We start from the raw sequence: 24120 nt of genomic DNA, 5'->3' as shown, positions 1-24120 counted from the left end.
CCTGAAGTCTGGTCTCCAATGTGGACCGGACAGATACGGCCCGCCCCGCGGATAACATATGATCATGGGAGAGGATCTCCATCATACGAGCACAACCTCCGCTATACTGTCACTGCCACGCCAATCAGAACTCTAAGGATCCTCCGCAGACATCATCCCTGCGCCAGCTTCTCCGTCACATCTCGCCCATCATACTCTGTCGCAATATGTAATATCATCTAATAAAATTCACACTTCTCAGGGTTAGCATCACGAAGAAACAATTTTGTAATTACCGAAATTTAAAGTTTGACAAAAAAAATATTCTTGAATAGTTACATATTTATATAAGTTAAAATGTATTATAACATTAGTTATGTAACGATGCTTTGGCGTTAAGATATTAAGTCCTGCATATATATTAACAAATTAAATAAATTATTAAGCGAGACATTCACTAATTTATTTCACTAAAAACAAATAACAATGTCGTTATGCAAGCATTAATAGTGTTGTTAAAAAAATGAACGTCCCATTTTATTCACTTTGAATTTATCCCGACTGCATTTTTCAACAGCCCATAATTATTAATTTAAATTGACAGCGTGTTTTTGAATACGCTGTAAAATATTCTACATTATTTTATGAATTGTGAAAATTTCTCGACAATTTACGCCCTCTCAAAGGAGGCCGCTTGAATTTTCTGGCATGAAAACGCATCGGAAAATGAATCGCGCTTTTACTCTCGCAAAGTGCACATTAATTACTGTCCATCTGGCAAATGACCTGCGGGCCATAAATTTCTCGGGAATATCGAGAAAGGTGTAAATCCAAAACTAAACGCCCACTATTTTATCCGACACATTCACTATCGATCAAACAAGGCGCCGAAATTTTTCTGACATGTCATAACTCCAAAGCGAATTTGATGGCTTTAACATATTATTATGCGATTATATTATTCGAGTAGTTTGACAATGAAAAACACTTTCACTAATCATAATATATAGCGGCAAATATTATTAATTCAATAAAAAAATATTATATTTATTATCAAGTAATATTATCCATCGTCGAACGACGACGAGCGGCGGTACTCACGAGCATATATCGATCACATATAGATGTAAATAAATATAAAATTTATATGGGTAAAATATCATAACGTCTCGCTTCAACCCCTCCATCTATATTTAATAGAAACGCTTAAGTTTATTATATAATACTTGCACCGTTACTGAAATGTCAGATATTAACTACCTAAAAATAATAGATAATAAATATGATTTTCGCTTAACTCTAAATCAAATGCAAAATATATCAATTCAATACACACAATATAAATTACAAGAAAAAAAATGACATTGATTGGCTTTCAAAAAATACGTAAATGCCGTCCGAAAATAAATTGATACTAAATCTAATAGCGCTTTTTTCACCGTCCATTATACATGTACAAATATATAGTTGGCAATGTTCGTTGTGTTTCTTTCTCAATTATGTCTATCTATTTTGATTTTTTCACATATGTTTCCATATATTTTGACTGGCGCATAAATTGGATGACACCGCCTGTGTGCATAGAATGATTAGAAAAAATGTAGCGAGCGTTCCGTCACGCAGACACTAGTGACCCCAATATTTTGGAAAAGTTCGGGACAGTCTCGGTGAGGTCCAAACGTCACGGTGGCGACGTCCCACAATTTCTTTAAATTTTTGGCAGCTGAAATATCAGTAAATAGTGTCAAGTGCAAACTGTTTTTTCTTCTTTCAACATTCTTCTTTTTTATTCATATAAATTTCTCCGACGTTACGAAACTCCTTGACAACAATCGAAGTAAAGTAGAAATAAATAAATACAGTTGATCATTTGGCAAATATGTTAAAGCATTAATTTTATAACGGTGGCTATGATTTCTGCGGATTCGTAAAGTGACATCATTATGATAGTCAAAATAATTACTATTATAGAAAGTTGTAAGTACGTGAATGTAAGAAAAGTTGTTTAAAAGCTTCTTATCGAAGTCGAAGCTAAGGAAAATGATTAAAATGGTTTTATGCAGATATATGCCAGCATTTATTTGATGATAATAGCTGGCTTTAATAAGTCTGCGTGGCTATTGTGCAATACTTAGGTGTTCCAAAATGACGTATATAATAATATTATATAAATTGTATGATCAAGGTCATCAGCGGAAATATAATTTAGAAATTACACATAATCGTAGCGTTTAAATTAATTAAAATGGGTTATGAAACTAATGAGTTTCAATATTTAATTTAATAAAAATCGGAGCGACTTTTCCGACTTCAACGTAGATCAACAGAAATGGCCAAATAATTGTCAAGAACACCCAAAAAAAACGGACAACCGAATATCGTCACCGAGACAGCATGTAGCAAATAGTGATACCGAATTACAATATTCTAATAAGATGCATGTATGACAAACACGTCGATTCATATGGATTGGTCAAACAACTGACAAAAAATCTCCTCATTTTCTCTCCCTATTTTTATTCGGAACTTGCACTTCTGTCCTACACTCAAAACGTTCATTGGTACTATCACTTCGTTTCCGACTTGGAATATACAAGAGTTCACCAGACATCGCAACCAAGCGGTCTCATTGTTATTTGTATCATTTATAAACCCTATATTATTTAAATCACAAAATTATCACAAAAACATTTTATTTAATTAATTTATAACAATAAAATCGTTACCTCTTTGCCGCCAGGTCCCAAATCGATTTCCAATTCACTATGCGTTCCATTAATAAGAACTAGACGGCTTCAGAGAATCGAGCGATGATTCACCTTTCTTCACTTTTGTTATGATAGGCCGGCGTTTTTTTAAATAGCCCACCTTGGCTACTTTCCAGCGGGAATCGCCCAAAGGCAAAGATTACCACACACACCCAATCCCGCATGCCGTAACTACAGTCGTTACATCGAATCTCGCGTCCGATTTAACGAGCGCTTTGGCACAACCGTTCCATTCACCGAGAGTTGCATCTAAAATAAAATACATAAATACAAAATTAAAACGTAGACCCGCCCACGTGAACCGAAATAAGCACATAGTGCACTTTTATAAAGAAGAATTCGTTTCCCACGGTGAAAAAAGAAGCGCGTCGTATATTTTCATCTCTTGCATCTAGCCGCCGCTGTGTAATGAAAGTGCTGAAAAAAATATTTACGACCATCAAACGATGCAGGATTTGTGTTGTATGTGTTTTTTCTGTTTGTTTTGAAGAATGCACAAAGGCGATTTATGCGCAATTATTTCGATTTAAATCGCTTTGTTTGTAATTGATCGCGTGTTGTGTAGGTATGACGTTTAAAGTTAATTCAATGGTGTCGGTAAGTGTGCAATTGAAAAGTAAAGAAATAACGTAAATATACATATGCAGAAGAAAACTTATTTTGTATTTCATTTTTTTTTTACATTAAAACATATATAAAAGATTTTTAATGCTTTTTTTATGTAAATGATCCCTAAATATTATATCAGTGATTAATACACAACACTACTCAAGACACGGCACACGCGCGTTTCAAGTTCCGCGAATCGTGCCCACGGACCTAACAGCCGTCGAGAAGCACGGGACACGTACGGGGTGGGTGTATGGTTTATGCGCACAACTGTGTACATAGCTGTGTGATAAGGGGTGACTCATTGATTAAAATTCTGATTAGGCATCCTAAGATTCCGTTTACAAGAAACCTCACTAGTCTTTTAACAGGCGATTCACAGTCAAAATATATAAATAGACTCGCATTTTGGTATTAATACCGTACAAGCTATTACATATAATGTAAAAACCATATTCCTAAAATATAGCTGTTAATTGATAATCAAATTTTAAAATTCGATTCGCGTTCTATGATTCGGAACAGGGGTAAAGTTAGTAGTGCAAAAGTTCATTTAGGGGTAAAAGTGCATATTCTCATTTTTATGGGCCTTCTCAAAACGTGACATCTGGAAGGGCGCTGATCTTCTATAGACGTAATATTGGCTTTCTAGGAGCTGCAGTGGAAGAGCCAATGGTAAACCTAACAGTTATTTTGTATAAATACGGTCTATCACATTATATGTAATAGCTTGTGCAGTTTTTATACCAAAATGCTTCCCTGTGGGATTCCATCCAGTTATATAATTATGTTATGCCCTAAGAGTCTAGGGCATTGAATAATATTAAACCTAATGCTGCTAATGAAATACTATTGTTAATTAAATTAAAATATCTAGATTTCGGTATTGACAATTCAAATATTTTTGTATTTGTGGTTATGTTGGCAGTGCTGTCATTTTAAAGTGTAGGTTTGATGTTGCTAAGTCAGTGACATTACCACCGCTAAACTATTCGTTTGCGCCAAATAAGAGCAGCGACAAATTATCTACTTTTGTGGACTTATTTCCATTGTACACTTTCAATATATGGAATGAAAAATAGGCAGCAAAATAATTGATAAGGTTTTTGGGACTCACTGTGTTTTATGCATGACGATATTCGTTCTCTCTATACTTGATATATTCATAACTGCATTCTGGATCTCTTTAAATCAGGTATGAATTATTGAGATATTAACGTAGGCGCATCTGCGATCTTCTCATAGGTCAAACTCTGCTAAAACTTCTGTAACATTACAGAAGAGTGTTTCTTAATACTAAAATCGTTTCATTCACAAACGAAGTACTCCACTTTTTTTGATTTCTTGCCATTTCCATCAACTCTGAAACACAAATTTTAGCATAAGCATCACACACGTTAACACTATTCGTATTGCAATTAACCGCGTTCGAACGTATGTGGGTCGCTTCGCTAACGACCCACGCCTTTTTCACTTGGTACGTTTCAGCACTGAAATTAGCAATTAGCGGTCACGGACCGCCAGTTGGGCACAACTGGCATAATTAATACATCACCATTAGTCCAGTCAAATAAGGGTTTAACCTCGGAATGAAAGATAACAAGCTGAAATTTTGCACAGACCTTTGTTTTGGCGTGCTAAAGATAGGGTGAAAAGTCTCATAAGATATCGTGTCTGCTAATCAAGATATTAAAGGTCAAAGGTCATAAAAATCGTTTTTTTGCAAATATCTCGCCTCTTTTGCGTCGCATGTCATTAAATGTTTAACAAAACTTATAGAAAATAAAATTTTCTACAAGTTTGTTAAAATTAATTTCTTCGTATGGTTAATGGTTTTCGAGATATAGCGCGGGGAGTGGGAAGCGCGCATCCGTTTATAGGATAACGCTATGTAAACTACGGAGCCAGAGTTACCTGTACATTCTTCCACAGTTTCGTAGAAAACATCGCAAATTGTTATCTGCTGAATGAACCCATCTAAAGCATTATAACTTTCAATCTCCATATCTTCAAAAATCATCATCGATAATGCAAAAAGTAATACGTATGACCTCTGATACTTCTTGCAAAAGCGGGACCATCCAACATTTTGTCGACAGAAGTCGATGCATAAATTGTACTGAGAGCTTCCTTGATTCCGCTTCCATTCATTATATACCCTATGCATCCAATAAAAGACATAAGCATATGAAAGCCTCCTAGTTTCACAACTACTCTGGACAAGTCTGAGCTAGCATCTGAAGGTGCTACGATTTCACGTGCTTTTATGTACAACGGCTGATCAAAAGTTATTAAGCATGTTCTTTGTTCATGTTTCTTGGCAGTGTTTATAGCACACTGTAATGTAGTGTAAATTGTGTCCATATTACTCACAGGATGATGAATAAAAGTAAGAAACAGAATCCGAGAAGTTACAAAGTTCTCATTGTTTTTTGTAAGTTGTTCAATAAATCCATTCCACCCTGGCAACGGTGAGATATTTTTCCACTTTCCGTACTTCCACAACAAATCAACTACATTCAATATTTGTTCGGTTAGTTCTTCTACATCATTAAAATTTTAAACTTGAATCTCTTGCTCAATCCGGGTACGACATGATTTTCATACACTAGAAGGGGTATATGTGATAGTGCTGCTAACTCCTTTGCACTTGGTTTTGTTGTAAATTTCTTTATGCGGTCATCAGATATAACTTCAGATTTTGGAATTATTATTTTTATCATTCCCATTATATGAACAGTATTATAGCCATCAAGAGTATAAATATTTTTCTGCATTATCTGTTGCATACTGTACTAAGGCACTTGACTATGATGGTTGATTACGAGGCTGTGGGTGATAAACAGCTGAAATTTAACATTTTACAGTATCACTATATGAAGCGAAAAAACCTAAACTTGACAAAACATCCAAAAGTCTTTTTGGATGTTTGGCCTATCTGTATTTTTTCTATGAAGAAATACAGATAGGCCTATTAATAACTGCGAAGAAAAGGACCGTTTTCGTATGGAAGTCATTATAGCATGACTTATAGCTGTGTATTTCGTTTTAAAATGCCCCGTCTTTCCTTTTCTGTTCTTTATAATAACTTCTTGCAGAAAATGTAATAAAGTTTTCGGAATTTCTTCATTAATATTTTACTCGGGGGCGGATAAGACTTGGTCTCAACAACAGAAGATCGAATATCTTCTCTAATAATTGCCGCAGCAGCTTCCACTACGCGCAAGTGTTCTTCTTCCGAAGTGCCTTTTTTATTTTCATACCAAGCTATGGATAAAATTTAAGCTTGAGCATCGCGAAAAGAAAAAATAGGGAATGATCCAATCTTCGTTGTAATTATAATGTCAGTTAAATATTTTTCTCTTAATTTGGAAATGATCTTCTTATCATCTGGTACATACTCCGTAAGGACATCTCTCAACTCTTTCAATTTTTTCGCACAAATTTCTTGTCGAGCAATATTTCATTTTTAATTATTAATAATACAATGAAGAAAGTAATAAAATTATGGTTCAAACGACTTGCCGAGACCACTTTTTTCACGATTGTTTACTTTTTCAAAGCTTATACCAAGTTAAGCAGGTAGAAATACTCGCTGGATTCTATAAACGGATGTACGCCTCCCACTCTTCGCGCTATATCTCAAAAACGGTTAATGATACAAAACAAATATTGTAACTAAACTTGTAGATAATTTTATGCTTTACAAGTTTTGTAAAGCATCTAATGACGTGCAACGCATAAAACGCGAGATATTTGCAAAAAAACAAATTTTGTGACCTTTGACCTTTGATATCTTGATTAGCAGACACGATATTTTATGAGACTTTTCACCCTGTCCTTAGAACATCAAAACGAAGGTCTGTGCAAAATTTCAGCTTGGTATCTTTCATTCCGAGGTTTAGCCTTTATTTCGCCTTATTTGACTGGACTACATGGTTTTGATTTAAATCATATATAAAAAACATAGTAATTAGTCACAAGAACATTTATGCTATTCATGAAATGGAACTAGATTGACACGGCTGAGAATTCAGAATTCCGAATGCTGAAAGGCGCCGTTGTGTATGGCGGTCTTAATTGGAGCAGTTACAAAAACTAGCAGACATTTTAAATAGATCAAAGGGAGTTAGTTATACAGAAACGCATTCTGGGATGATAGGAAAAACCTACATGTATAGTTGTTGACCTCTGAAGACCACCGTTGCGTTAATAGAGATTTGCTCGTTAAAGTTTTATTTATTGGAACCGAAATATTCGCCGAACCGCGATAGATTAACGGCCGTGAAAATTAACGCAGGTTCTAAAACTATGAAAAATAAAAGATATTTATAGAAAAAAGTTTTTTAATTATAAAATAAACGCGTCGCCGAGATTGAACTATTTCAATATATACATACAAACGAAATTGATATGATACTAAATAAAATACATAAAAGCTTTGTTTTTATTCTTTAAATTCGATTGAAGTCGAACATATCACATTTCGATACGATTACGAAATCACAATTCAATTACATTTATACTTCATTGTTAGACCGGGTTTAGACTAACAACTAGGTATTTAAATAAAAATTAAAAATACAGTTTGACCATCGCTGGCGTTTTACGACTAACAACGCGAAAACTACTAAAGTACGTGTCATAAATTCAGTCTATTATTTCGAAGCTATTGAATGGAATGCCGATAAATGTTTTTCAGCCATTTATAATAAAAAAAATGATATTCGATATACGCAAAAAAGGTATTAAATAAAAATCAGCGCTTCATTTCTGGATTGCTCGTAGAATGTTGTGTTCCTAGAGGTACCAAAAGTGGACCGCGATGCCTCCTGATTCCGGCGCTGTTTCTCTGTCCTGGTCTTTGAGATGCTCCAGATTTGACTCTTGGTCTTCCGGGGCCTCTGCGAGATCCTCCTGCGAATTTTAATGCAGCGGACGCTTGACCCATTCCGGCAGAATTGGAAGACGTTGAAGGACCTGTGATGAAAAACAATATTAAAAAAAATACTGACATTGGTGCTATTTAGAGTGCGGTTTAATTGGGAAAGCTTTTTGTTTAATCTAATATAAAATATACAACATCAAAATTTTAATTTAAAATAACATACGTACATACACATCGAGATATATGTAATATAAAAAAAGATGAAGCTCATGCGCATGCGTTAGATGAAGCTCATATCATGAAAATTAACTTTAATTTCTAAAATCATTTATTTATTTGCAATAGGTTCAAGGGATTAAACAACTGATAAGATGATACAATTCGAACCTTATGCAATTTTTACCTCATCAACCCAATGATTCCCATAAAATAATGACTTTTCTAACCTTAACGCCAAAACTTTTTCTTCTAAACTCATCACATTCAAAAATAGGTTTCGTCATTCCTGTCAAAATCACATGAGAAAAAAAATATAATTATTTTGTTCTTAAACTTATCTAACAAAATCATGCTACAGCGACACTACGTGTTAATGATCCCCATTTTTACCGCAATACGAAACACTGTTGAATAAATGTATGATCACGCATACTATATTAGCACCATTAAGTTTACAAAAATAATAAAAACATACAGGTACGCTAACACACAAATAAATATACACCGTAAAAGGTTGGGAATTTGGCTTTGTGGGGTAAATTTAGCTCAGTACTGTTATAAGCATTTAAAATATTACACTTTACGATCATTTCAACTTCGAACCAAAATTACCCACACACTGCCAAAGAAACTCCACTTAACAGTATATCTATAAATACATTTAGACATTCTAAATATATAATTTACCATCTGAATTAGTTTTTCAGCTTGTGGCTTAATTTAATCAAGACATAAAATAACCCATATTGTGTCGTGCAGTTGTGTTTATTAGTGCATTGGAAACAATTCTGACGAAAATGATGTAAGAAGTGTACGAAAAATAAAAAGGCGTTGAATAAGTATTGAGAGATGATTAGTTGGCAAAGAGTAAATATTTACTTGCTTTCTTCAATGAATCAGAAAAAATCATACGAACGCATTGAGTTAGGAGAGCAAGAAAATAGATCTCGATTACGTATTCAACACCGGTAAGGATTTAAAGTAAATCAATATGTACGAAATAGGCCATTATTTATGCAAACGGACGATGACGTTTATTTTTTCGCCTACCGGTCGCTGCAGAGGTCCTGCCTGGCAAACGCCTAGAACCCCTGGGTCGTCCGCGACGTCCCCCCCGTCCCGGGATACGACGAGGCTTCGCCCCCGACGACCCGAATCCGGAGGAAAACGGTACTAAAAAGTTGCAAACAACATCATCGTTATTTTCCCAAGGACGATCGACAAGCTTGGTGGGGTTCGGTGATGACCACAAAAAAAACAAGTATGCAAGAAAAGAAAACGAATACGCACAAATAAGGGATGGGGGGAGAAAGAAAAGCAAAATACCAACAACCGGACAGAACAAAAAATATTAAAATATTGATCATCCGCAAAAAGTTAAATTAAATATTAGATTAACAGGAACATTAAGGCAAAATTCCAACTGCCAGTAACAAATGTATATTGAATTATTGATCAAATCAGAAAATTTCTTGCACGAAAATGTTATTAGAAATTATCAAATGACAAAGTTCTACCAGAAAATTGGAAATTGGCAGAACACCCAATATCGCACAATAATCAATTATCACAAAAACTTCTATTCATATGCTTCAAAACTATGAATAGCCTTGCATCAAATAAAAATTGTTTGAACTATACTTTGTAATTATCAGTCACCCAAGGCTTAAAAAAATTTTTTTATAGGGTATAATTTCGGAGGTGAAGTTAGACCCTTATGCGATTGGCTTTTAATTTTATTATCTGGCGATCACTCGACGGGTATCACCATCAAGCACCACTCGCTTAACGAAACCCTCTCAAAAGACCGATACTGACACCTGATGTTTTTTAAATACATTTTGGCAAATTATATATTTTATAATTCCGGCGTCTAGCTTGCTGCAAAAGTCAAACTACTCGGCCACTAATCCCAAAATATTTTATTTTAATTTAAAACAATTGTGTTTTTATCAGTGAGCTCTGTGTCAGATAATCAAGAACATTTACATTAAATCATATTTTTTCTTAAAAAAAGAAGACAGATCCAGTACAACAATTAGTGTATCGCGATTCCACTAAGTGCTGCTCACAATCGGAAGACGTCAGTTAGACAATAGAAAAAACACTATGTTCCACCAATGACAATGACAGACCAATGGTCAGGGTATTTTAGTGCATCTACCACATTTGAGCTTTGTGGAATACACTTTATACTGTTAACGTACCAGATTTTAACTCATATCGAAACCAATTGGATCAATTTTCAAGTCCCATGAATTTTTCAAGAAAGGAATCTTAGGAGGTGCCGAAAAGATGAAAGAATCTTTTAGATACAAACTGCTCAAATAGATTCTTGAATTTATAAGCAAATTATTTAATAAACAGGACAAATATATATGTATGTAATAATATAACGATTCTCAAATTTTGTCTTCTGTTCACCTCTAAATAAAAACTCGCGAATAAAAGATTTATACCATATTGATTTATATTATAATACGCATTTTTTAAATATAAAAGAAATTATTTGTCGCAATATCCAGAACGCATATTATATGTCAGATGAAAATAATTATATATATATATATTTATTTATTAAAATTATAACCATCGTGACCTGACAGGTAAACCTAATGCGTCACGATAGTCAAAAGTATAAATATATCATAATACATATAAATATATAGTATGCATACATACAATATCATATACGTATAATTACACACACACTCAAAGTATATAAGTAAAAACATAAAAAACAAGCTAAAATAACAGACACAAATCACCTCAACAGGTGTGCATTGTCCCATACGAACTGAACCAAAACTCCATATGTGCAAGAGAAAATGTCAATATTTCTATGGACAGAATTGAGCAGATGAATAGCCTTAGCCAGAGAAGAGTTGGCAAGTGCTCCAGTTCTAGACTTTACAGGCAAGAATAGTGGACGCGACCGAGAACTATAACCACCTTCAGGAGCCCACATTTGAAGCTGCTCGAGCACTGAAGGATTGTCTACGATGCCCTTGAGCAATTTCCAGAAGTGTTTAATTACATAAACACTTCTGCGAGTCGACAAAGAAACGTATCCCAGGGCTCCCAAAATAAAAGCACTGGGAAACAAGAACGGATAATACCCGTATTTAGGGATTCCAATCCCGGGATCCCGGGATCCCGAACGATTTTCAATACCCGATGAGCCCGGGATTATAAAACATAATCCCGAATTTTTCGGATTGGTTGATTTATCAAGCACAATCGAATTATTATTGACAACATCGTTATATGATATTTCGTGTACAAACTTGCGCGAGTTGCACGTGTCTTCTGTGAATCTTTGAGGCTGTGAGTCTGAACGTGCTTTTTCAGCAGCAGGCTGCTTAGGAACCAAAATCAGATCAAAGCTAAATGATAAAACACTTGATGCTTTGATGTTACTTCGTGAGTTTTATTCAAAATAATGTTTTCAATTAATTGTGTCTATGAATATACATACCTATGTGCATACATGGTCAAAAGTTCATTTTTTCTTCTCAACTAAATATATAAGACCTTCCCTTTTTTATTTTTATTATATTATTTTCTATATTTTAAGTCCAAGATTAAAATTATACGTACTTTATACCTACATTGTACGTTATAAAAAACAGATGTAAAAATATATTGTATTATTCATTTTAAATTATTTTTATCGATAAAATAACATGAAAATTATCCCGGGACTGGTCCCGGGATCCCGGGATCGACTAATTGCAATACTGAAATCCCGGGATCAAAATTTTGGCCCGGGATTGGAATCCCTACCCGTATTCCTTCAAGTATAAATATCGAAGAAATTTACGTTGTACTTTTTCCAGCTTCAATTCATTACATTGATTCATTACGCCTGGGATCCAAATGATGGAGCTAGTTTCTAGTATGCTGCGGACTAGAGTATCATAAAAAGTGCGCAATACTAAAGTATTCATGAAGTAGCGCGCATTTCTCAAGATAAAACCGAGCATTTTTAAGGATTTGCTATGAGTCTCTGCAATGTGCTGGCTAAATTTCCAACGTTCTTCGAAAGTCACTCCTAAATCCTTAGTTGAAGAAAACCTTTCCAGAAAATATCCGCCTAGATGGTATGAATATTTTGCCGGCGTTAATGACCTTGAAAATGAAATTGTGTGACATTTCTTTACACTGAAAGGCAATTGGTTATAGCAAGACCATTTCCATATAGAGTTGAGATCCTCCTGTAGGTCGAGGGAATCAGAAATTGAATGCATTTTCTTGTAAATTTTCAAGTCATCTGCATATAATAAAAAAATCTGAATGCTCTATTGCTGTTTCTATGTCATTAATGAACAATAAAAACAACAATGGACCCAAATTGGATCCTTGAGGTACTCCAGTAGGGGTCTTATATCGTTCTGAAAAAGAGTTATTATACTTGACGAATTGATATGTATTGGTCAAGTAATTTGAGAATAGATTTATGAGATCTTCAGAAAACCCGAAATTAGATAACTTTTTTACAAGTAAAGCATGGTTAACTTTATCAAATGCTTTTTCAAAATCTGTGTATATGACGTCCACTTGTACACCAGAGTCCAATGATTTTGAAACATAGTTAGACAAAACCATTAGATTAGTGACAGTGGATCGAGATTTACGGAAACCATGTTGTTGTTCGAGAAGCATACACCTGCAATGATTAAAAATGTATTTATGCAAAACAATTTCAAATAATTTTGCAGGTGATGAGATCAAAGCTATTGGCCTGTAATTGTCAATCTGAGATTTGGGACCCTTTTTATGAATCGGAGTGACTTTTGAACAGTTCCACAATTCTGGAAAACAAGAGGATCTATATAGGATATATATATAAAGTATATATAAATGGAGAACAAAAAGTGGATGGAGTCAAATTTTGAAATATCTTAGCTTTCGTACCCCATATTACTGACGGTATTCGAGTGGACCATTCTGTAGAAATAAATAGTCGCAATTGCGAAAACCATCATAATGTCATGGCTCATTATTAAAAATCGGTTGCTTCATTGAAACGATAGAATGCGACGAGACACAATTCCCCACACCTACGATTCATCAAATTACATATTTCAAAGCAATTAAACAATGTCGAAATTGGAATTTTAAGGACGCGATTGAAGATGAAATTTAACATTTAACAATACGCCTCCACATATCGACACCTCATGGTCAAATTGCTAACAATGCTATGTTCCGTGTACCCCATCGACGCGGCCTCGAATGTCTTCAAATTAATCCATAATGAATCAGCAATATGTTTAAGCTACCAAAATCATTTTTAGAACGTTGATCCTTGTTCACACGGTCTTGAGTAGTACTCCGTACTAGCGTTTAGTAGTATGGCCAGCATCCGCCGCCTAGCATAAAGGAAGTCGATAAAGAAGAATTTCCTGATTAGGCGTTTTACGACGGCGTCATAAATCGGATCCGATTCTTAATTTTAGGGAGTCCCACGCCTCCCGAGCTCCGTTCTTTACCAGCTTTGTCCAGTTTTACGACCCGATAAAAACGGCATAATGCCCAGCGTGCCCCTTTCCACACATCATAAGCTTTCAGAATGAAGAGTCAATCGGCGACAAACAATGATCGTTTTCGCGCAAAGTTTTACGATTAGGCTTATGTTGCACGCACGTTAAATCGTCAGTCGTGACTGCATAATGCGTGTCGCAGATTTGCAATGCATTGGTGCAGTCATTGTTGTTTGAAGAAATGGACACGCGTGCCGTATGCAAAAGTTGTATAATTTTGAATAATTGAAAAAAAAACATTAATACTTGGGTTCAAAGTTGCAGAAGATGATTGAACTCTTTGTAGCCGAATATCCTGACCTGTCGGATATGATCTTCAGTACCAATATAAATTAAAACATTTCATGATTTTTGTTTATAAATTCCTTTTAATTCAAAATTAATCAACCCTGTGTGCAAAGTTCTTGCGAAACAGCCGTGTAAATGCATTACTTAATTATATGTGTGCAAGCGCGGCGGTGGCCGGTATAAAATCGACCAGTACCGCAATAATTTTTTAATGTCGTTTCTTATATGATACTCTTTTCCACCTGTTGCAGGGATTTAAGGAAATACTTTTCTAGCGTCTTCGACACGGAGGGCGATCCTTGTATTAGTGTAAAATTACGCTTTTTTTGATATAAGGACATTGCGACGAAATTTGTCGCAAGGAGTTGCCTAAGGTATATAAAGCTAATTGCTTTGTATTTATCGGCGTTATGCAAACGTACGTACTGAGCAGACAGCTATTAAACGGTTTTAAAGCACTTGCAAAAATGACCGTGACAACCTGCAACCCGAATGGTCGGTGCCAAATACTATATTTATGTAACTCAATACTATAAATGTAATATAAAAACGTAAGAAAAATGCATAATTAAAGATCGGTGTCTTTGACAATTTTATAAAAATATTACACAGGTGATATAATTCTGTATTTATATATGTACATAAATAGTATGATTTCCACATATGGTTCAAAGCATTTTATGTAAACTTCGTTGACATTGACATATTTTACAACAATCAAGCCATAAAGCATTGTTCGTAGAAAACGACTTCCTCAAAGGACATCCCACATTCCCTCCGCACGCGCACCTGTTACATCACTCTCCAACCTTTGATGCTAATCGTCGTCGAACGTCGAAGGTCCCTTGATCAAATTCACTATCGTTCCTGCCATATACGGGACGTAACAAGCTAATCACGTGTGGGTCTCGGAATTTCGCCACACGCGCGCCCCCAGCGGAGCATCCGTGGCGACCTTGGCGCGGCGGGGACCAGTCGAACGCGAGATGATCATCAGGAGTCCAAGGAGGAGGATCGGAGGGACAACACGTGGTGCGCCCGAGCGCGCGACTACGCGGGAGGCTGCTCTGGGAGGACGAGCGGCGGGATGATGTGCGAGAGAAAAAAACGTATAAATGATACGATACGATGCCAAATGTCTGGCCTCCCGCGTGCCGAAATAAATCGATGATCGAGCAAAAAGACCGGTGGTGAGCTTGGTGCTAGCTAGCATGGCTGTTAGGCTAATAGTACCTGCGGTATGCCTGATTTCACTGAATCACATTAAACGATTGTGTAGCTTGGCATATTGATTACATGTAATAAATAAATATTTTCGAGACCTAAATTCACAAGAAAAACAACATAAAATCTAGCAAAAAATACATAGATAATTTAAAAATATTTTCCCAGATAGCCGAAATATACAAAATAACCGGGTCTTCTTAAAGTAAATGAAATTTGACAGATTTGTGCCGAGTGCCAATTTTTTCCCCTTCCATTTCGATTTTATTACGGTCCAAATTTGCATAAACAGTATGTTTTTTAAATTTCAATCCTTATTATTTTGGCTGAACATGTCCTGTAATTTAACGAGTGTGTATTTTTAAACCTTTTTTTCGATATAGAGCATATACATATATTATATATAGTAAATATTATAAAGTTCTATTGTTTTAAAAATTTTATGCTTAGTACATATTTTTTTATTTACAAAAATGGATTATTTGCATCAGAAGTAGCTAAAATAATGAAAATGTAGCGTAGATAAAGAAAGATACTAATTGTGAAGAAGAGATTGCATTAAAAAGTATTGTGTCACCTATTAGCGCCGCATTTACCTATAGGTCTCAAAATCGAAGTGTATAATCACAACAATTTGGAACTCAAAATAATAGCAACTATCTTAGTCTTTTAGAACTATTATAGTAATATTTGATCTGTTTTAGATGCGAGAAGATTCAACTCATGGAAAGGAACATTAAAAACGTAATTATGGCTGACGCGAAAAGGCTGAATATTTCAGACTTTCTGTAGATTCCACTCCTGACATTTTACATTCTGATCAGCTGAGTTTGGTTGGAGCTAGTTAAATACTACGGTATGTAATACTACCATCGAAATAATCAAATTTGCAATATTCATACATGCGCTAGTAAGTATAATTTTGATAGGCAATTCAGCTGTTGATGAAGTTAAGCGTTGGCGTTGCCAATAAAATGTATATCTTCTTTTCATCCTCCACAATCTGGAACCTCATTCGAAAGTGTCAAAATGTTCGAAAGTGTCAGAAGGCACGTGCAAAAGCTATTTTGCTAAGAAACTATTTTGGAAAGTTACAGTGCTATGATTGATGATTCAGTCACTTGTACTCTGATGTTAATATTAATGATGGTGCTAGGTTTAAAACTAGCAATATTTTGCAAAAATGGAAGAATTAAAATTTGTGTGTACAATAAAATCATTCAGAAATCTGTATTTTTTTATTTTAATACATTTAAGATATTCTCTATAAGCTAATGTAGCTCATTTATTAGGGAATTTTTAATATGATTTTAATTAATCATCACGATATTCATCCGTGAGATTAGGAAAATCTAGGCAACCCTAATCTGTGATGATCGATCGGAATTATAATTATATAAAAATCACTAATTCCGATTTCCTAGACACGATAGATATTTAAAAACAATAAAGACCATATAAGATTCGAGCCCAGGTTTTTCAGTTTAGTAGTCAAGAGACTTATGCAAGTTTGTACAGTTAACTTAGGGATTTTTTACAGAAAATTAAAGATTAAAAAATGAGCTTTTGAGAGAAAATTAAAGAAAGAGCTTGAGCAACAAGCAAAAACTATCGTGGAAAATGTTTATTACATAACTGTCTAAAGGATAAAATAATAAGAAAACAGTAATAAGATAACAAAAGTACACCTGCTCCTGATGCCTTAAGAGAACTCCCTTCAAAAGATAAGTTAGGAAAAATAATAATAATTATTATTATTATAACTACAATTAATAATATTATATTATATATCTTATGTCCTTTTTATAGTTTAAATACACATTTATATTCCATTTTCCGCTTCTCGTGAGAATGGGGTGCTTAGAGACATAAAGTAAACGAGAAAATTTTTCAGCAACACGTTTGCACTCCAAAAAATAACTCAGAACACGTCATGTGCAGTGGGAGAGGTTCCAGAAGTAGGACAAGTTTTAGAAGTGGGAGTAAGCCATTAACTCATAGGTTTGCAAATCGCCGCGCTATACGTGTTGAACAAAATATATTTGGTTTGGAGTATTTGGAAAAATCTTAACCGCATAAAACTAGTAAAACAATAACCTCCCTTCATACGCCAAATGCCATATAACGTATTTGAGACACATTCGGTCAGTCAGTTAATCGCCGGAGCAAGGACGACTGCACACTGTAGAGAAAGAAAACCTACGCCAACGGGCCTGACGCAAGGGCTTCGCCCTTGGCGCAAATATCTTGAAAAAATATTAATTTTCAGTGTTTACTCTAACGATTCTAATAAAATGCTTTGTCCTGAGCTTCAAAATACTCAGCTTTACAGTTCAGGTTTTTTTAATGTTCCTGAAATACGTTAATTCTCAAGTTTCATTTGCTTAAAGAAAACGCATTGAATCGCAACCATTTAGTAAATTTCAGCTATCTGAGTATTATGTAAATTAGCCATATATTTTTCCAATTGTCCATGTTTATTTTCGTTGTTACTTACAACACGCCATATTCGATTTTCAGGTGATCTGAAAAATTGTTATTTACTATAACATAATAAGCGAATGTGCCAAGTTACAGAATCGCTTCGTGTTAATGCAGTGAAGCTAGATTTTTGTCAATGTACCGCACGTACTATAAGGTTAGAAGCGGTGTTAGCAAAAAGCGGCTTACATGAAAATATGTTGTATGACAATAATATTAATTATAGTGATAATAGTAGGCGCAAGAATGTTCAAGAGCCTCAGATAATGCTCATTTTAATTGCCCAATTAGATTTAAAAATCATAGGGTTGGAAATATTAACACTAATTAAGTGCTTTCAAACAAATTACAGCAATTGAACATCCTTAGTTATGAATATCACAACGTTAATGATTTTCTACACCGCATACCTGGCGTCGAAGAACCGCTGGGACTCTCCACGTCGACCACAAGCGCCTCGTTGCTGGTGTCGTCGAAGAAGGACGACAGGACGTCGTGACCCATGGACGAGCTCATCGTCAGCCCCACAGGGCTGCAGGGTCCTGACTCTCCTTCGCTGGTGGGCTGGCCCCTCGACTTCTTGGTGTCGAAGCCCTGCGAGAGTAGAAAAAAACACAGATCGTAAATTTCGGTCGTAAAATTATATAGTATATTTACGATTTCACGATCGATTGAGACGTTCGTGAGAGATTGCGGGGAGGGCGATTTAAAGCACCGCGCGAAACGATCGTGTATTTGTTGGGTTTATCTCGTACAAATAAATAGTAGTAACAGTAAGGAACATCGTATTTTACGACTGTCAAAAAAGAAGTATCGATGAGAAACAAATAAAATATTATTTTATATATTTAATAATTTATTAGTGCGACCGCCCAGTCGTAATTATATCTATGTGTATGTCCGTTAGGTTAAGGTTTTTCAAACAGATCAGAATCGACATTTTTACGACCTATCAGTCATAAAAAAGTAATTTAATACAATTAAATATAATCATATTTAATTATTTAGCAAGTATTGCATTGATATAGGAATAATTAAGGCTCCAGATCGCAGATGCTTCTTCTCTAAACAAGTTAACCAATGGTTAATGATTTATCTATTGTAGTAATTCAAGTGAACAAAAAATAACACAGTCACTAAAAAACATTCGAAACCCGCACATTATTAATACTACAAGTGTTTTATATGTGTGTATATATATACATATGTAAACGTATTTAGAGAATATGTGTCGTTTGCAGATGTACATAGCGTTGTAATAATATCATGCAGTTAAATTTAAACTCAGACTGTATACAAAAGGACATATGACGTGTTCCACAATATTAAGCACGTAAAATTGTAGGATATCTACGAAGAAAACTTATATATAAGGAAGTCCCTAAGCTAATCAGTTTTATAAGCAAGTATGTATATTAAAATCAGGATAATTTTCCTAATTTTCACAGCGGAAGGAGTTTTGTAACTTATAATCATGTAAAAATATCGTGCGAACGCAATCAAGTATTATATTAAATGTTTATCTAAGAATGATAAAGATGATATATCCATTTATAATTATTTTGACAGCATAAAAAAATGTTTTTTTTTTTAATAAATTTTATTTAATATTAAATATCTTTCGTTATAACCTGACAGGCGTAAGCCCAATGCGTTACAATCAGACATAATGCATATCCAGTGGCATAGCTAGAGGAGCGGGGGACCGCCCCGGGCGGCACTTGCTTGGAAGCGGCTTTTTCGCGATGGAATGTGCTTCATAAACTGATTGTGCTAAAAAATATATATTTATGAATAGATAAGAGCTAAGTAAACTATGTGAAAACAATGAACAACAGTTAAACTAATGCTGATTTTATGACCTGGCCGATTATAAAATGCCGCCAAAGTTACAGTACATGCCGTTGTTTGTTTTGCACATTAATATGTGAAGCAAATAAATACATGCATTAAGTTACCGATTTTAAGGAAGGTCAGATTTTGTATTAGATAATTATATTGACGGGGGAGGGGTAAAGTTAAGAATCACCCAGGCGGTACAAACCCTAGCCACGCCACTATGCATACTTATAAATAAGTATTAACCACAAAACATCTATATGAATTATAAATTATTAGGTGTAATATAATTAATGATCAATAGATGTTTTTAATAATAACGCATTTTTTATAAATAAAAATTCAGTGCTGTTGCCGGGCCTCGAACCCGCAACCTCAGACTTACTAATCTGAGACGTTACGTACTGCGCTATTCCGTCTTTATATACATTTGAAATTCCGCGAAACAGATGAGCAAAATGTGTTAAAATATACAAAAACAAACGAATTATTTGAATTTAAAGTTTAAAATAAGTTATTTGCAATGCAATTTCTTTTGAAATGAACGCGGTCAACAGGCTAACTGATTTTCCGGTGATGTTAATAAACCTGTTGATCAACAGCCATTGAGTTATAATACAAGGACGAATTAAATCGGGAGCTCTCTCTAGTATAAATGGAGTCAAAATAATAAAATGAACTGAATTCATTATATTATATCATCATAAATAGATGTAGAAATGTCATTGCATAAAACAGAGGATGCTGGGAGAAATATTAGAACAATATTATAAAAAAAACTACTCTATATCACACCAAAATATGGGATCTAAAAGACATTCTCGTGGTGTCAATATCAAGAATGCATTTGACATAATATTGAACATTGCTGTATCAACTGACGGAGCACCTGCAATGTTAGGTAAACATATAGATCTCATTGGCCTCTTGAATAGTGATTCATTACATTTCAAGAATTTCCTTGATGAACTAAAAATAATATGATTTTCTAAATGATGTATGTATTTTCCTATTGCATTGTGAGGTGGTTTTTAATTTACAATGTACTTAATCGATTTGTTCAACTACTAGAACCTCTTAACCTTTACACCGCGGATGGTTTCTATAGAAATCATTAAGAAACTCGCTATTACTCACTGGGCACCTAAAGGTGCCATAAACATTTGAGTCTAATAATATGGTTATTTAATATAATTTAAGGCAGTAATCATTTGAATTTATTGAACCATATTTTTTTTTAAATATGGCATGAATATGTGGCCCCCAACGTATTAACAAATTTCGAAATGGCGCGCAAAAATATCAGCCGCGGTGAAAGGGTTAAAGAGAAGAACAAATCGTATCCACAATTCAAAGACAATGACAAGTTATGAGATTCAATGTTACTGACAGAATAGAACATTTGCAATTTTTAAACTTTTAAACTTAGCGCTGCAGGGAAAGAGGAAAATATTTATAACCTGATTCAGAAAAAACCGCAACTTTTTGAGAGTGATCTCATGACGAGACAATTTAATCAGTTTTCCCGTTTAAAAATCAGATCAAAGATAAAATACTTAATGAATATCGAGGGAAGGTAAAAGAATTATTGGCAGATTTCAATCTTAGATTTGAAGATCTGAAGAATTTAGATCATACTATATTAATCAATTTGTAATGGACAAGAAAATATCGTCTTAAAAATACATCATAAGGCAAAAAAATAAATCATAAAGCATAAAATTCGGTACAATAAAGTTATAATCGCCTTTAACCTTCACCCAAATCGCAGGTTTTCGACATTTACATATACTTTTTTATATTTGATTTTTCACTTTATTTAGAATTTAATCAATCATTCGTATTAAATTAGAACACCAATTAAAAATACATATTTAGTCAGATTATGCATGTGTGAATAATTATGCAATATATTTTAGGGTGTCCCACTATTTTGATCAAGGCTAACTATAGAATTAAAATCTTATCAATACAACAGTCAGTATCAACTTCAAAATAATAATAAAACCCACTATTTTTTGACTCGCCCAGTCACTGGATAGACGATACTCGGAAGCGCACCTCCTCCGTCGACTTTCCACGCTCCGGTGAGCTCTCACGACGCGATATATGCCCTCTTCTTGTTTCTGATACGGATTACACATTTTTATATAAAAAAAACAGCCATGCGTTTACGTTACCCCGAGGCGTGACATTGCGTTAAATACACACATACATATTGACTCAAATATATATTTTTTTATAAATTTGAACGCCAAACTTTCGTAGAAGTCAAACGTGTCAGTTCAATCTATTCCTTTTTTCAGCAGCCGGCAATTTATTTAGAGCCGCGCACAATTGGTCCGTAGTTCTTAATTGGCGGGCGCCCGTTTTATTTTTCGCCGGCGTTCCTAGAAGGGCGAAGGGCGACGCAATGACGTCCCTCAAACAATCTGACCTATCATTATCGCGTCACCTTCGAACGCAAAGGTGCGTCGCGGCAGATGGCCGATTGACGTCGAAATTGCCGAATCGTCGCTGAACGAGGAAAAGGGAAGCGCGATGGAAGACATGTGTCGGACCGGTGGGTGGGCGCGGGCGGTCGGGGGTCAGACCGGGCCCCGAGGTCAAGGTCCCGCCGGCCGTGGACCCTCGGGGCCCCGGTCGCGTGCCGCTCCGGCAGGCGTCTGGGCTTTGCTTTTCTAGCGTGCCGCTTTTGTCACGCTTTGGTGACCCCCTCGCTCTCGCCGGAGGGTCTCTCCTCTTATGGCGAGTCAAAAAACAACGGTTTGGATTATCTGAGACACGTGGCTAGGATGTTGAATGAAAATGTGTGAATCTAGACCTCGAGATTTGAATCCGATATCTCTCGAGACATTGCGAATAAAATGACCTACATATAACAATATTGAATACAAAGCGTTCTTCGGAATAGTTTGTGCCTATCATTCATACTTTGCTAAAAACGCTTTTGAAAGACAAACTTATTATGTTATAATAAAAGTATTACAATATACGCATGTTTATGAATATCAAAAAACGCGAACTATATATAACAAATATTAATAAATTATTTTGGGCATTATTCGCCGAGTCTCAGATGGACTAATATTATGGAACAACGGGAGGAGTAAGGATGCTCCGTGAATAATACGACTATATGATCCTGTAATTCTACCGATTGATTATCTATTCATTTAATTATTTTGTATTTACTCATAGTTTTTAACTATTCGAATGGATGAATTTTTGGAATATTCAAATATATTCGTAATTTTCTTCTCGGTTTTTACTGATATTAATGTATTTAAACAATTAGTGCAAGACAGCAATTAATTTCCAGTAAAATATTTTTATTTTTATTTTTTAGATTAAATTAAGACCATCGTGGCCTAACAGGTTACCCCAATGCGCCACGATGGTCGAAAACAAATTTTAAATTTATAAAACAAAAAAAAAACGTATATATACATAAATAGAACAATACTTAAAAATAATAAACATAACAAAAAATTATAAAATATCAAAATTAAATGAAACAAACTGGATCAGCTCCTTGTAGCTAACATTAAACAGGTCAATATGTAATGCAAGCGTATTAAGGAGCCGTATGGCCACAGCCATAGGCGAGTCGGCAAGTGCGGATGTCCTAGCCCTAACTGCCATCAAAAGAGGTCTCGATCGTGATTCTCGAAAATGTTCCGGAACCCAAAACTGGAATTCCTCGAGAATAGCTGGATTGTCGACAGCACCTTTTAGTAATTTGAAAAAATGCTTAGCGACATACAGCTTTCTGCGAGAATTCAGCGAATCATATCCCAACGCCCCTAAAAGAAAGGCGCTGGGATATAAGTACGGATAATAACCAAATGTCCTTTTGTAAAGGTATCTTAAATACCTTTTTTGAATTTTTTCCACTAAAAGGGAATATTTGGCTATTCGGGGATTCCAAATTATAGATCCCGATTCAAGAATGCTACGAACTAAGGTGTCATAGAGGATGCGAATAACTGACGGATCGTCAAAGTGAAAGGCATTCCTCATAACAAAGCCGAGCATCTTGGAAGATTTATCACAGACGTCGTGTATGTGTAGAGAGAACCTCCATTTGCTCTCGAAAGTGATTCCGAGATCTTTAATGGAAGTTTCTCTAGTCAAAATGTTACCACCGAGATGGTAGAAATAAGCTGATGGCGAACGGGATCGAGAAAATGACACAGTATGGCACTTTCCTACACTAAAGGGCAGACGGTTAACGGAAGCCCATCTCCACAGAGAGTCTAAATCACTTTGTAGAGAG

The 24120-nt window shown here is 35.0% G+C and overlaps 1 protein-coding gene across 7 annotated transcripts in view; it reads right to left on the bottom strand.

The window, feature by feature from the left end:
- Window positions 1-7684: 7684 nt before the first annotated feature.
- Ino80 (chromatin-remodeling ATPase INO80) overlaps window positions 7685-24120 on the bottom strand; it is a 48932-nt gene continuing 32496 nt past the window's right edge. For 2 of the 7 annotated variants that reach the window (XM_088205654.1, XM_088205656.1), the window contains exons 21-23: window positions 18413-18596; window positions 9514-9636; window positions 7685-8336 (exon numbers count right to left, since the gene is read on the bottom strand). In XM_088205654.1, coding sequence (XP_088061780.1) covers window positions 8116-8336; window positions 9514-9636; window positions 18413-18596 — 528 coding nt within the window. In that variant the 3' untranslated portion in view covers window positions 7685-8115. Of the gene's footprint in view, window positions 8337-8690; window positions 8750-9513; window positions 9637-18412; window positions 18597-24120 lie in introns of all 7 variants that reach the window. The other 5 variants (XM_088205660.1, XM_088205661.1, XM_088205658.1 and 2 more) reach the window with 3 other exon arrangements.

The sequence above is a fragment of the Plectrocnemia conspersa genome, unplaced genomic scaffold (genome assembly GCF_051122295.1).
Source record: "Plectrocnemia conspersa isolate PC_06_02 unplaced genomic scaffold, ASM5112229v1 ptg000002l, whole genome shotgun sequence".
In the NCBI taxonomy this organism is placed as follows: domain Eukaryota; kingdom Metazoa; phylum Arthropoda; class Insecta; order Trichoptera; family Polycentropodidae; genus Plectrocnemia; species Plectrocnemia conspersa.
Note: the sequence above shows the minus strand (reverse complement) of the source record. Positions and strands in the feature narration are given on the sequence as shown.